Here is a 14,363-nt window from a genome sequence, read left to right on the forward strand (position 1 = left end):
AATACTAGGACTACTTCACCAGTTTGGGGAATATTGTTAATGAAGAAAAGCAAAGAAGACTTTTTAATTTAATTTCTTTATTACCAATATGCAGTTTATTATTCATTATACATTTTTGTAAACTTTTTTCCTGGTCAATAAAAATAATTAATTTACATGTTTAGAAGCACCCACAAATAAGCTGCCAACTTTTGCTCTGCAGAAAGCCCACATTTTGAAAATAACGCTGAAATACATAAACAGTTTTATGAAGTGTTTTTTGGAGATATGTTTGCACTGAGATATAATTCAGCTCTAATTCAGTTTTTTTCCCCTGTATTGTAACACGGATCCATGCAAATTTTAGCAGCAAGATTGCAGTCATAGAATATTAAAATAAAGGAACAACAAAACCCAATTCAACTGAAAGAAACTGAAATATTTTTATTCTGTGAATGGGATCTTGTTGCTGAAATTAGCATGAATCTGTTGAACACAGCAGAAATAATGCTGCGTTCCAGGCAGGTTTTTGAGCCCGTAAGTCATGACTTCAAACCAGACTCAAGTTGTGTTCCAGGCAAGTCACGCCAAACTTCCTGAGCGCAATTATTATTAAGATTATTCATTATTATTATTATTATTATTATTATTAAGATTTATTGCAACGTTATATTGTCCTAAAATCAAACTTTCAACGTGTAAGTTACCACTTACATAAACACTGCATCACTGCTGCCGTTGTTGTTTCGCGGGCTATGTGACGTCAGAACTCGGAACTGGGAGATCTAGTTAGTACGAGTTGATGGGTGGGAAGTCACGGGTTTAACGGCTGTTCCAGTGCACTAAAACGGGTAGAAGATTGGAAGAACACGGGTTAGGGGTTGCCTTGAACGCAGCATAAACCGAGTTAGAGCACGCTACATATTATATAATATATTAAATAGTCTATATTCATAATAACAAACTAATATAAATCTAATTAAACATATGTGTCGACGTAGCATTTGTATTTACATTAAATGAAATAAACATTGAAAACTTCGCTTGAGGCTTTTATTTTGAAAAGAGCTAATTTTAGCTGTCCAATCATGTGCACGGTCGTCTGCGGGAATTGTCCAATCGTTGTCTGTCTGTGCTGGTCTGAGCTGTGTGTGATTGACAGAAGCAGATGAATGGTGATGATGGAAGGAAGTAGCGTAGATTCCGGAAGTGATCCGGAAATGGAGGATGTGGATAGTGGAGGCGGCGAGAATCGAAGTAGTAAGTGGAGTGTAGTAGAAAATCGGAAAAGAAAGAAACAATCTTCAGAATCGGGTAGTGAGAAAGGAAATCTCCAGACTAGAAGAAGGAAAGAGGAATATAAGGTATTGTTGAAGTTTGTTGACTCGGTAAATGCGATTAATCCGTTGAAGCTGACGAAAACATTGAAAGAAATGATAGGGACAGTTGAAAGCATTACGACTTTGAGGGATGGCAATCTGTTGTTGTTTTGTAAAGACAGTAGGCAGCAAAAATCAGCTCTGGGTATAAAATCGATGATTGGACATAAGGTGTTGTGCTCGATACCGGAAGAAAAGAATTGGGTTAGAGGTGTTGTAACAGGGATTCCGACAGATGTCACGGAGGAGAAGATTAAAAGAAATATCACGGGAGCAGCAGTAAAGTTTGTTAAACGGCTCAAGTGTGTTAGAAATAACGAGAAGATGGACAGCCTCTCAGTAATGATAAACTTTGATGAAAATAAAATGCCAGAGAAAGTTTATTTAGGATTTGTAAGATATGCAGTAAGACCATACGTTCCTCCGCCGCTAAGATGTTATAAGTGTCAAAAATTCGGTCATGTAGCGGCAGTATGCAGAGGTAAGCAGAGATGTGCGCGGTGTGGAGGTGAACATGAGTACGGCAAATGTGGGCAAGGTGTAAATCCTAAATGCTGCCACTGTGGTGGGGATCATTGTGCAGGATACGGTGGTTGTCAGGTACGGAAAAAGGCAGTCAAGGTTCAAAATGTTAGAACGACAGAAGGAATAACATACGCTGAGGCATTGAAGAAAGTAAACCAGATTCCTAAAACAAATGAAACTATGAATGAAGAAATTCATTCAAAACAACAGAGGAAAGAACAAAGAGATGAAAAGGTAGTAGTGGATGATAAGGTGGCTTTTGTAACATTTATCGCTGAAGTAGTGAACTGTTCGGCTCAAACTGAAAGCAGGACTGAAAGAATCAAAATCATTGTCAGAGCTGCAGAAAAGTACTTGGATCTGGGGAATGTTACTGTTGACATGATAAATGAAAGGCTCAAGATTCCAACATTAAATAATCAAGCAGTAAATAGTCAGACAACATGTGGTGGATCTTAATGGTGTTATATATCTTGCAATGGAATGCAAGAAGTTTGATTGCAAATGGACAGGAGTTTAAGAAATTTATAGCAGACCAAGAGAAAGGCCCAGATATTATATGTATACAGGAAACTTGGCTTAAGTCACAATATAACTTTCTAATACATGGATATACTACTATTCGGAGGGATAGACAACAAGGGAATGGAGGTGGAGTAGCTACTTTTATAAAGCAAGGAATTGGGTATAAAACAGTTGAGGTAGATGGGGAAGTAGAAGTTGTGGTGGTGGAAATATGGGAAGGATCAAGGTGTATTAGAATAATTAATTTTTACAATCCATGTGATAGGTTAAGCAAGGATATTCTAGAAAGTATAGGAGGAAATGAAAGTCAAAAAACGGTGTGGTGTGGTGATTTTAACGCTCATAGTTCAATATGGGGAAGCGCAAAAACAGATTATAATGGTAAGATCATTGAAGATATGCTAGATTGGGGAAGATTAGTGTGCATTAATGATGGAAGTCATACTAGAATTGAGTTGAATAAGGGAAGGCATTCGGTATTAGACTTGACAATAGTATCTGAAAGTTTAGCGAGTAAATGTGAATGGAAAGTACTAAAACAAAGTACAGTAGGAAGTGATCATTTTCCTATTTGCAGTAAAGTTGGAGTAGATATAGAACAAAGAGTGGGGGAAAGAATGCCTAGGTGGAGGTTCAAGTCAGCGGATTGGGATAAGTATAAGGAGTTATGTGGAAGCAAAATGAAGGACATTAGTAAATGTATAGAAGATGTTGATGTTTTTAATAATGAAATATGCAAGGTTCTTCAGAGTACAGCTGTAGAAGTAATAGGTAAGAGGAAGGCAGGCAGCAGGAAGAAAGTTATGCCATGGTGGAACGAGGAGTGTAGTGAGGCAACAAAAAGGAGAAATAAAGCACTCAAGAAGGTAAGAAGGTCACTTAATTATAATGATTTAATAAGTTATAAAAGGGCACAAGCTATAGTGAGAAGAGTCATTCGGACGTCTAAAAGAAATTATTGGAGGGAATTTTGTAATAGAATAGGGGAAGACATTGAAATAAGTGAGTTATGGAATATGATACCAAAGATGGGAGGGATACAAAGAGATTACAACATACCTGTATTAGAATATAATAATAGACAAATTATATCTGAAAGCGGTAAAGCAGAGGTATTTGCAGAAACATTCATTAAAATTCATAGTAATTCGAATTTATCAGAGGATGCGAGGAAAACTAAGGACCAGATACTAAGTAAATATCCTCATTTATTGGAGGAAAAGGGACTTTCAGGAAGTACAATGGATTCAGAGTTTACTTTGTACGAATTGAAAAAAGCGCTTGCAGGGGTTAAGCAAACATCTCCAGGCAGAGATGACATTTGTTATGAGATGGTAAAACATTTATCAGAGACAGCATTAGAGACAATTTGAGGCTTTTTAATAAGGTTTGGGAGTTAGGAAAGTTACCAAATGACTGGAAGCATGGTGTCATAGTGCCAATTCCAAAACCAGGCAAAGATCATACACAGCCAAATAATTATAGACCTATAGCTTTAACGTCTAATCTATGCAAAATAATGGAGCGTATGGTCATGAGTAGATTAGTATATGTCATTGAAAGGGATAATATTTTATCACCTTATCAAAGTGGATTTAGGAAAGGACGTAATACAATGGACTCAGTACTGTGCCTGGAATCTGAAATAAGAAAGGCTCAGGTAAATAAGGAAGCTTTAGTTGGGGTATTTTTTGATGTTGAAAAAGCTTATGACATGATGTGGAAAGAGGGACTTTTAATTAAGTAAGAAAAAATGGAAATTAAAGGAAGAATGTATAACTGGATCAGGGATTTCCTGTTTAACAGAACTATACAAGTAAGAGTAAGTACTGCTTTTTCTCAGATACACACAATAGAGAATGGAACACCTCAGGGAAGCGTTAGTAGTCCAATTCTGTTTAATATTATGATTAACGACATCTTTACAAAGGTTGATAGGGGCATTGGAAGATCTTTATATGCGGATGATGGAGCACTGTGGAAAAGAGGGCGTAATGTAAAGTATGTGGAAAGATGTTTGCAGAATGCCGTTAAAATGGTAGAAAATTGGGCAAATGAATGGGAATTTCGGTTTTCAGTAGATAAAACTCAGGTAATTTGTTTTGCAAAAAGGAAAAGTAACCCTACCATTAACATCAGATTGTATGGACAAGAAGTGAAGCAAACAGCAGTTGTGAGGTTTCTGGGTATATGGATGGATTTGAAATTGAATTTTAGTATGCATATCCAGAAACTGGTTGACAAATGCAAAAAAGCATTAAATATCATGAGGTGTTTAGCAGGAGTTGATTGGGGAGCATGTCGCCAGTCTCTTAAAATAATATATTGTGCTCTAATAAGATCAGCAATAGATTATGGCAGTGTTTAGCAGGAGTTGATTGGGGAGCATGTCGCCAGTCTCTTAAAATAATATATTGCACTGCATCCAAAACACAACTCGTAAAAATAGAGGCAATTCAGTCACAAGCTTTGCGAGTTTGTTGTGGAGCGTTTAGATCCTCTCCAATAACAGCAGTGCAAGTAGAGATGGGTGTAATGCCTCAAGTAATTCGTAGGCTCAAGTTAAAGATGAGGTATTTTATAAGTATAAAGGGACACTTGGACAGTCACCCAGTTAAAATGGTGTTGGAGGATTGTTGGGAATATGGACATAAAAAGTTAGTTTGGGATGAAAGCGCTTTGGATGGAAGGCCAGTGAGGAAGCCCGGAGAATGGGATTAAGTGACTTCAATGTTGCTCCTACTGTGGCTAGGTCAGCAATTCCTCCTTGGCTTTTCCCAATGCCTTTGATTGATACTCAATTGCTTAAAGAAAAGCATAACAATACAAATGGATTAGGAAATTTAAATATACAGCAATACATTGATCAAACTTATTATAGTGCAGTTCAAATATACACTGATGGTTCAAAAGACCCAGAATTTGGGAAAACAGCAGTAGCGGTATATATACCACTTTTTAACATTAGAATGGCAAAAAAGAATATCAGATTATCTTTCAGTATTCACTGCAGAAATTATTGCAATATGTCTAGCACTTCAGTGGATAGAAGAAATCCAACCAACAAGGGTAGTGATATGTACAGATTCTTTATCCGCACTAAATAGCTTGGAAAGTGGAACATCATCAGCAAGGCAAGACATGATAAATGAAGTAATGCAGAGTCTTTACAGAACAAGACAGTATGGACTTCTGGTAAATCTTGTATGGGTTCCATCGCATATGGGTGTGAAAGGAAATGAGGAGGCTGATAATCAGGCTAAACAGGCATTAAATCATTCACAAATTGACATTGAAGTGGCATTAAGTAAAACAGAAATTAAAGTGATAATAGCTAAACAAATACAGGAAATTTGGCAGAAAGAATGGAATGAAGGAATGAAAGGTAAACATTTTTACTGCATTCAAGGAAAAGTTGGGTCAGAGAGAAGAAGATTCGGAAACAGGAAAGAGGATGTTTTAATAACAAGAATGCGTATTGGACATTGTTTATTAAATCAAAGCTTACAAAGAATTGGTAAACATGAGAATGGAAATTGTGACAAATGTGGGTTAGTTGAAAATATAGAGCATGTCCTTTTAGAATGCGAAGCTTATGAAAGAGAGCGGGCCCAGTTAAGACATGCTTTAAGAAGTGTAGGAATCAATGAGTTGACACTTCAGGTTCTCCTAGGACAAGGTGCTAAACAATCAAGAGTTTATCATGAGTTATTTATATTTTTAAAGGAAACAGGATTATTTAATAGGATTTAAAACTCCATTATGTGTAAATTTTATATGGATATATATATATAATTTTTTTTTTTTTTTTTTTTTTTTTTAAGAGTAGATCTAGTTTAAACTTCCTTTCCAAATATGAGCTTCACACTCCATTTCAGTAGGTGGCGGGAATGCACCTTTTAAGTTGGTTTGCCAACCGCCATTAAATCCTAGAAGAAGAAGAAGAAGAAGACAGAAGCAGATCTCTGTAATCATGGCGGATGAGGTGTCTCGAGCTCAGAGCTCGCAGCCGGGAGGAGACACGATCTTCGGCAAAATCATCCGTAAAGAGATTCCTGCCAACATTATCTATGAAGATGATCAGGTGCGATCTGTTTGTACAGCTACACTGCTTCAGCGCTAACATGGTAACGCGGTTGATTCTGCGCCTGCTGCAGCATTAAAATGTTTTTCAGTGAGAATCATAATCTGTCTTAACTTTGTTAACGTTATCGATGCATCTGCAGTTCAGTTGCAAATTTATCACGCGCTCTGCAGTTCAGCTGCAATCGAGGAGATCTAGAAACGTGCCATATTTTTGCGCTAGTTTTTGCGCTAGTTCACGTGTTCTGCTAATATGACCTCTCCACAACTTTGCGATTGCGCATGTTAATGAATGGTTTTAGTCGTACAGCAGCTGTGCTATTGTATGCTTATTTTATATATATATATATATATATATATATATATATATATATATATATATATATATATATATATATATTAAACGTTTCTATGTTTGTGTATTAGTGTATTGCCTTCCATGATGTAGCCCCTCAGGCTCCAACTCACTTCTTGGTGGTTCCCAGAAAGCCCATCACTCAGATCTCTAAAGCAGAGGACGCTGATAAAGAGGTAAGTATTAAACTGATACTGTAATAAAATGTGTTTGAAGTTACTACCGTTACTTCATTAGCTACAGATCTCCAAATGTAACAGGAAGATAACTAAATCATTGATGCAGACAACTTTAAACATATGAAAAATTCAAATTCTGCAGTAAAGTAGAACTCTATGGAAGACAACAGTGCTGTTATTTAGCATAAGTCAGTTCAGTGTTCAAACTGATTGAAGGTTAAAATTATCTTATAGAAGAGACAGAATATCACATCCATAGATACATTTGCGTAGAATTACATTTTAATGCATGGATTTAAGTATTTAAATAGCCTGTATTTGCAGGGTAACATGTTAGGAATCACTAATGGGGATCCAGTGTTCGAGTTGTGTCAAAGCTCTTGGGGGGTCCCTTTAAATAGACCCACTCCCCTTTCCAATTAATCAAAAAATAAAGCTCATATAAATATGATTCATATTCTTTTGCCTTGTTATCGTTGAGAAATCCTAATTCTAATATAAAAGCTTATTTTACAATGATCAGTGAATTAGGTTTACCAAGCAAACACTAAGCAAACAAATAAAATATATAGCCTAGTGGTGTTTTCCTTAGGCATCCCTGTTTTCTGGGATTTTATCGATAACGATAATTAGATGATATTTTTCTGAGCGTGTCGTGCTGCAGGATTGCAGTGGACAGCTGACTCCTAAAGTTTTTGATATTCTTAATATTCTGTGTGGTCAGTTCACATCAGTGACAGAAATTAATCTTTTCCAACAAGTTTAAAATAATTTTTACCCTTTATGAAGCCACTTTTTTCTAGAAGTGTGCATTATATTTTGCGTTAAATTCTTATATTTAAGTGAACGTGAAAGTGAAAGTCGTGACATTTGCCAAGTATGATAACTCATACTCAGAAATGGAGCTCTGCATGTAACCCATCCAAGTGCACAGACACAGCAGTGAGAAGTGAACACACACCCGGAGCATATCAGTGATGTGTGGGTCAGTGTATAAACAACCCGCACCCGACCGACATTTTCAACTAACCGTCCGCAACTCGGACCGCAAAAAAGAAAAAGAAAATATTGTACCCGACCCGCTTCCTGACCCACATTTTTTTTAAAGTAGTACATTCGTCACCCCTATATATTAATTTAATTACTTAAATAGGCTATAGCCTACAGGATAATAAGCGTTATGACCGCACACATAAAGCTTTCCACAAAGAACCGGTTAAAGTAATGATTATGAATGTGTCTAAATTAGCAAGGATACATTTAATTGTTTAGTAATAAACTGGTGTTTTTTTTATGTGTCGCTGCAAAGATGGAGTTGACGATGCAGACTCACCATGGACGCCAGAGAGAAATGCACATTTCATATGGATTACATAATCAGAGAGTAGCCTATTTATTTTGGTTTTAATATTTTCGATTAAAAGTAGACATTTCAAGCTGTCTGTAATATATTGGCCTATATTTCTTTTTAAACCCACCGACTAAAAGATTAAGACACTACCTGACCCAAAATATCACTCAAAGTTTCTACAACTTTTTTCGTAGCTATTTCAGAATCTGGAAAAATTACTTGGTCTAACTTGTTACTGCAGTCGGTAGAGCAATATGAATGTGTGTGATGTACGGCATGATAAATGCTCGTCACTTCTGCTGCCGAAACGTTGTCAGCCTGTGGGTCATTTGGTTTATTGAAAAACGATTGCACTGATTTGCATGTTTCTTGATGATGTGCTGCAAAAGCACCATGTCGCTTCACGTCGTATTCTCCACCATGTCCCTCAGAAAAACTGCTTTTGCATAAAATGCAAAAACTTCTCTCTGCTTCGCCATCTACAGGTCTTAACCAAGAGTATGTTGCTGTCCATTTGCTATTAAAAGTGCATCTTCTCTTTTTCGTGGCCATGACTGCTTAACCTGACCGAGCAGCGTGTGCACACTGCAATTTGAGATTGTTGAATGTTGAGGAGGCATTCGTGTGCCAGTCAACAGTTTGATTGACGTACGACTCAGCCTATCGACTAATGTTTTTATTGCTCTCCTCTGAACTATTGGACATAAGTTAACAGTACACCTATGGATGTATCCGTGTATTTATTAGGCAGGGTCGAATGAAAAAGCGGGACAGATGCTCTATTTGCTTGAGGCGGGACAAAGGGTAAAATTGCTGTACAACGTAAAGCGGGACAGGTGGTCACTCTATTCGCGCTAGTTATTCAGCCAATAAAGTGTAGGCCTATGTATTTCTCAATTGTGTCTAGAACTATATAAATTACGAAGGTTTAATTGGCATCTTTATTTCAAACGACCCGACCGACCGCGACCCGAATATCATAAAAAATATTTTCTAGTCCAACTCTCTTAACATTAGGCCACAGCTGCCCCTAAATAAATTCCATTAGAATAATAAGACATTTGAGGCTGTTACCAAATTTTTTTATTAAATTAAATGAAATGTATGCATTTAGCAGATGCTTTTATCCAAAGTGACTTATTCAGGCTATCAATTTTTACCTTTCATGTGTTCCCGGGGAATCGAACCCCCATCCTTGATAGCGCAATGCTCTACCACTTGAGCTACAGGAAAAATAAATTCATTATCAACATATTTACAATGCAGAGGAAACACAGAAGCTGCATCTGAAGAGGCATTTACACTAGTGGTGTCAAAAGTATCACGGTCGGTACTTTTGACAAGACTAATTTACACCCCATTTAATGCAGGACATGAATGCATTTAAACTGCAATTACAAATGCATAAATAATGTTTTGATATTTTAATCCTAAAACGTTGAATACTGATGTTTGTAATTATATAAAAAAGTACTTTATATGTGAATTTAAAAGCTCCAGTAGATGTCAGCAAGTTTCTGTTAATATGGGAGTCATTGCGATTGAACCGAATCATTTAAACGGTTGATTAATTCAGGAACAAAACACTGTCATGTTGCTCAGAGATGCAAGATGGAGCTTGTGGCTGTTTGAACAATTGTTTTTTTTTTTTGGGTAGCGAATTAGAGCAAAAATAGGCAATACAGTTTCAATGATTCAGAGTCAACTCTTTTTTTTTTTTTTGAGAGACAATAACTTATACACAGTGCACTTTCAGATTTAAAACTTTGCAGGATGTTTTAATTCACATTGCCGTTTTACCCACTACATTAAAGGTAATTTGCAAAAATCCATAATAGGGGCATTTTAAAACTCCATGCCACTAGACCTATTGGTTAATGTGTTAATGTCTGTTTTGAAGTATTATGATTGTTTGTTTATATTTGCACAGCTGCTTGGACACCTGATGATCATTGCTAAGAAGTGTGCCGAGGAAGTGGGATTGCCCCGAGGATATCGACTGGTGCTCAATGAGGGTCCTGATGGGGGTCAGTCCGTTTACCACGTTCACATCCACGTGCTGGGGGGTCGTCAGCTGGGATGGCCTCCTGGCTAACTGCTTTTCTCAGGATATCACTGTATCTCTCCAGTCGTGTCATTGTTCGCCATAAGTGAGGTTAATTGTTACATGTCAAGTAGGAAATACAACTCTCTGAGGACATCAATAAAAACCATTAAATGATGTTGTTTGGAATCATTATTTCAGTCTTGCCACAAATATTCCAGAAATTTTTAGTTGTTTCCTGGGTTGTATTTTGAATGCCATCCTATGAGTTATGAGTTACTGCAGTATTAACCTTCAGAAGTAAACATACAAATAAAGGTTGTGTTGAGCATTTCCCCTCAATGATTAAAGGGATGGTTTACTCAAAACTTAAAATTATCATCATTTACTCACCCTCAAGTTGTTCCAAACCTGAATTTCAGAAGAAGATTTTGAACTAACAGCAACCAAACAGTTGTTGATAGCCGCTGAGTTACATCGTATGAAAATAAAATACAATGGATACCATGAAAGAAACAATTTGTGGGGTGAGCAAACTATGACAAAATTCATTTATTTTTGGGCCAGCTGTCCTTTTAACATGAGCATCTGGGCTCAGAACAACAGAGTGAGTTGATATATGAATATTTTTAAATAATGTCAGCTTTGTAGTGTGTGCATTCAAGTTCCATTTTGCATTTAGTCTAGATGAAAATAGGGGTCCACGTGCACCCCCTGGTTTTTTTAATGGCACCTGATTTTTTTAAATCATTAAAGTGTTTATTTTCAGAATCTGCCAGGTACCAAGCTGAAATAACATCCCAAAGGGTTATTTTTTAACCCTTTGCTGCACCCGACCAGGAACCCGAAAAAACTAAAAAACGTTGTAGAAAGTGGCATAACATTAGAAGTAAACGACATATAGAGACAAATGAACACATTTTCCCATACAATTCTGACCCCAGGAATTTAATGTAATGGTTATTTTTGACATTTAACATATTGACCTTATTTCTGGACAAAAATAGCAAACAATTGCCAAATATGTGTAGAGGATCAAATAATTTTTCGTTTTCTCAAGCGCATAGGGTGATTTTTTACCAAGCTGAAATAATGTCCAAAATGCTTTATTTTTAACCCTTTGCACCAAACCCGATAAAATCTAAATATGATATAAAGTGACATAACTTTTGATGTAAATAACTCATAAATGGACACCAGAAAAACTGACCCCAGAAATTGTTATTTGTCATGTTTTACAACATCTTGACCATCTGTGGTCAAAAAGAGCAAAAAAAAGTTCATTTGACAGCGTTTTTATTATACTTATAAATCTATCATTATCTACACAGTATACAAGATATGAGACTCTGAAGACGTCAGTTCACCATATCACATGAGGGATATTTGTGAACAGATTCCACTGACATTAGAGGACCTGTCTTTGGATACAATTGGCTATCACCGATACTGCAATAAAAGCTTTACAGGGAAAATAGTTCATTTACAAGTGTCAAAGGCTTCTACATCTGGTGAATCATTATCATTGAAAAGGGACCATGTCAAATCTCTGACAGTTCAATCTGAAGGAGCTCCGAGAAGGTGTTCCTTCTTGTTTCCCAATCAGTGCATTTTCTGTGACAAAGCAAAATCCAAGTTCAAGGGCAAGACTGAGAGCTTACAAAGTTTCAGAGTTGAAAACACAAGGAACCAGCCTGGAAAGTTATTGAACCTAGGGCACAGGAATTAAAGAAAGAGCCTCTTTATCGCAAGGTGCAGGGCAAGGACCTTTTTGCAATGGAAGCTAAGTATCATCCACAGAGTATCAAACCCATGAGCGTGGAAGGGAGAGTAGAAAAGGGAGCAGACAACATTGACACGCGCAGGCCCAGAAGATAGCAGCACATAAGTCATATTGTGTGGTAAAGGATTACATTCTTAGGAATGTGATTGAATGCAAAGAAGTTTTCCAGCTAAGATCCATGTGCAACTTGTACATGAAGACATTGGAAAATCAAGGTTTTCCTAATCCTGAATACCGCAGTGAGAAATTGGCAAGACGGTTACAAGCAGACAAAAACATCTCTCATGAACTCACATTCTCCAAGGTGCAACAACATGGGTGTATTAAGTTGAACCTCATATACAGCTCTAGCATTACTGTAGATTAAGCAGTTAGATGTGCGTACAAACTTGGAACAGCTGACCAACTTCAAGAAGCAGCACTCACCCTCCATTCTCACATTATAAAGGCATTCAAAGAGTCAAAGGAGCTACCATGGCCCCCAACAACACAGGAACTAGATGCTGTGAAGATGGACGTGCTTCTTCCAGAGCATCTTGTACAATTTCTGAGCTCAGTGGTGACTCGGACACTTGATAGCGAAAAGTGCGGAAGACACAGAGGCTGGTCTATTTGATTACACAAGATGTGTGTTTAGCAGCAACTAACAGCAACTGGAAACTCCCAAAGAACATCCTCCTATGTGCTACACTCCGACACCTCTATCGAAGCAAAGAGGTGAGTTACAAGTTAATTTACTGCTTTCGAGGTCCTACATTGTCAATGCTGAACTCTTTTTGATACAGGTATTTGATTTTGATATTTACTAAAGCAATTTTCTGTCTTTGTAGCTCACAACCATCCTTTCACGACCAGGACACTCAGAAACATATGACTTCAGTATGGAACTTGAGACAGCAATGGCCAAGGCTTTTGATGACATTTCCACCCACCTGACCCCTCAAATCATCACTGGCGAGGGAAACACTGTTTTTCACAGGGAGTGGGACAACCTGAACAGAATCACAACCAGTGTTCATGGCTCAAATGTTGTAAACAGCACCATCATGATTCCAGAGGTGAAGGACAGCCATGTGAGCACCAAGAACAGGACATTTCCTCTCTATGACAGGTCGTCCAAGATGAGAAGCCTTAAGATCACGCCTCCTGAAACGTTCCCAGAGCTGGTATTCAAAAGAACTGGCCCCAAATTCCACAACAATGCCAACTTAACCCTTCCTGCTGAGAACCAAGAGTCATATGATGCCTCGATGTTGCAGTACAACACCCATCTCCTCTGCAGATGGTTAAGCAGCCAGGGCAAGCAGCAGGTGCCTGGATTTGGTGGTTTTATTTCAAGCACCAGGAAAGTGCCTTCTAGGAAATCTATAATTGACTTTTACACCCCCATCAACCAACCCATTACAGACAATGCAGTAGTGTATGAGATACTCAAGAGTTCCGAGGCAGCAACGGAGGAGGTTGGGCAGCCATGCACTTTACACACCATTTAATGCAGGACATGAATGCATTTAACCTGCAATTACAAATGCATAAATAATGTTTTAATATTTTAATCCTAAAACGTTGAATACTGATGTTTGTAATTATATAAAAAAGTACTTTATATGTGAATTTAAAAGCTCCAGTAGATGGCAGCAAGTTACTGTTAATATACATCATAAAGTTTGACCTGAGAGTGGTCATGAAGGCCTGTCCTAAAGTATGGTAATATGAGGAGGAATTCAGTAAGTCAAGTCAAGTCACCTTTATTTATATATCGCTTTAAACAAGATACATTGCGTCAAAGCAACTGAACAACATTCATTAGGAAAACAGTGTCAATAATGCAAAATGACAGTTAAAGGCAGTTCATCATTGAATTCAGTGATGTCATCTCTGTTTAGTTTAAATAGTGTCTGTGCATTTATTTGCAATCAAGTTAACGATATTGCTGAGATGAAGTGACCCCAACTAAGCAAGCCAGAGGCGACAGTTGCAAGGAACCAAAGCTCCATCGGTGACAGAATGGAGAAAAAAACCTTGGCAGAAACCAGGCTCAGTTGGGGGCCAGTTCTCCTCTGACCAGATGAAACCAGTAGTTCAATTCCAGGCTGCAGCAAAGTCAGATTGTGCAGAAGAATCATCTGTTTCCTGTGGTCTTGTCCTGGTGGTCCTCTG

General features: G+C 37.5%; 1 protein-coding gene across 1 annotated transcript; it reads left to right on the forward strand.

Annotated features, from left to right (window-relative positions):
• Positions 1-1,117: 1,117 nt before the first annotated feature.
• On the forward strand, positions 1,118-10,594 carry hint1 (histidine triad nucleotide binding protein 1). The gene is made up of 4 exons (XM_059538806.1): positions 1,118-1,136; positions 6,359-6,492; positions 6,918-7,022; positions 10,307-10,594. The coding sequence occupies exons 2-4, from the start codon at positions 6,382-6,384 to the stop codon at positions 10,469-10,471; spliced, it is 381 nt and encodes a 126-aa protein (XP_059394789.1). The 5' UTR covers positions 1,118-1,136; positions 6,359-6,381; the 3' UTR covers positions 10,472-10,594.
• The last annotated feature ends 3,769 nt before the right edge of the window (positions 10,595-14,363 follow it).

The sequence above is a fragment of the Carassius carassius genome, chromosome 45 (assembly GCF_963082965.1).
Source record: "Carassius carassius chromosome 45, fCarCar2.1, whole genome shotgun sequence".
Taxonomy (NCBI): Eukaryota; Metazoa; Chordata; class Actinopteri; order Cypriniformes; family Cyprinidae; genus Carassius; species Carassius carassius.

What these genes read in the sequence shown, in the direction of transcription:
- hint1 (XM_059538806.1), top strand. Translation starts at nt 6,382, where the DNA reads ATGGCGGATGAGGTGTCTCGAGCTCAGAGCTCGCAGCCGGGAGGAGAC. An exon ending in TTATCTATGAAGATGATCAG is followed by an intron (nt 6,493 to 6,917) that starts GTGCGATCTGTT and finishes TTTGTGTATTAG; the next exon opens with TGTATTGCCTTCCATGATGT. An exon ending in CAGAGGACGCTGATAAAGAG is followed by an intron (nt 7,023 to 10,306) that starts GTAAGTATTAAA and finishes ATATTTGCACAG; the next exon opens with CTGCTTGGACACCTGATGAT.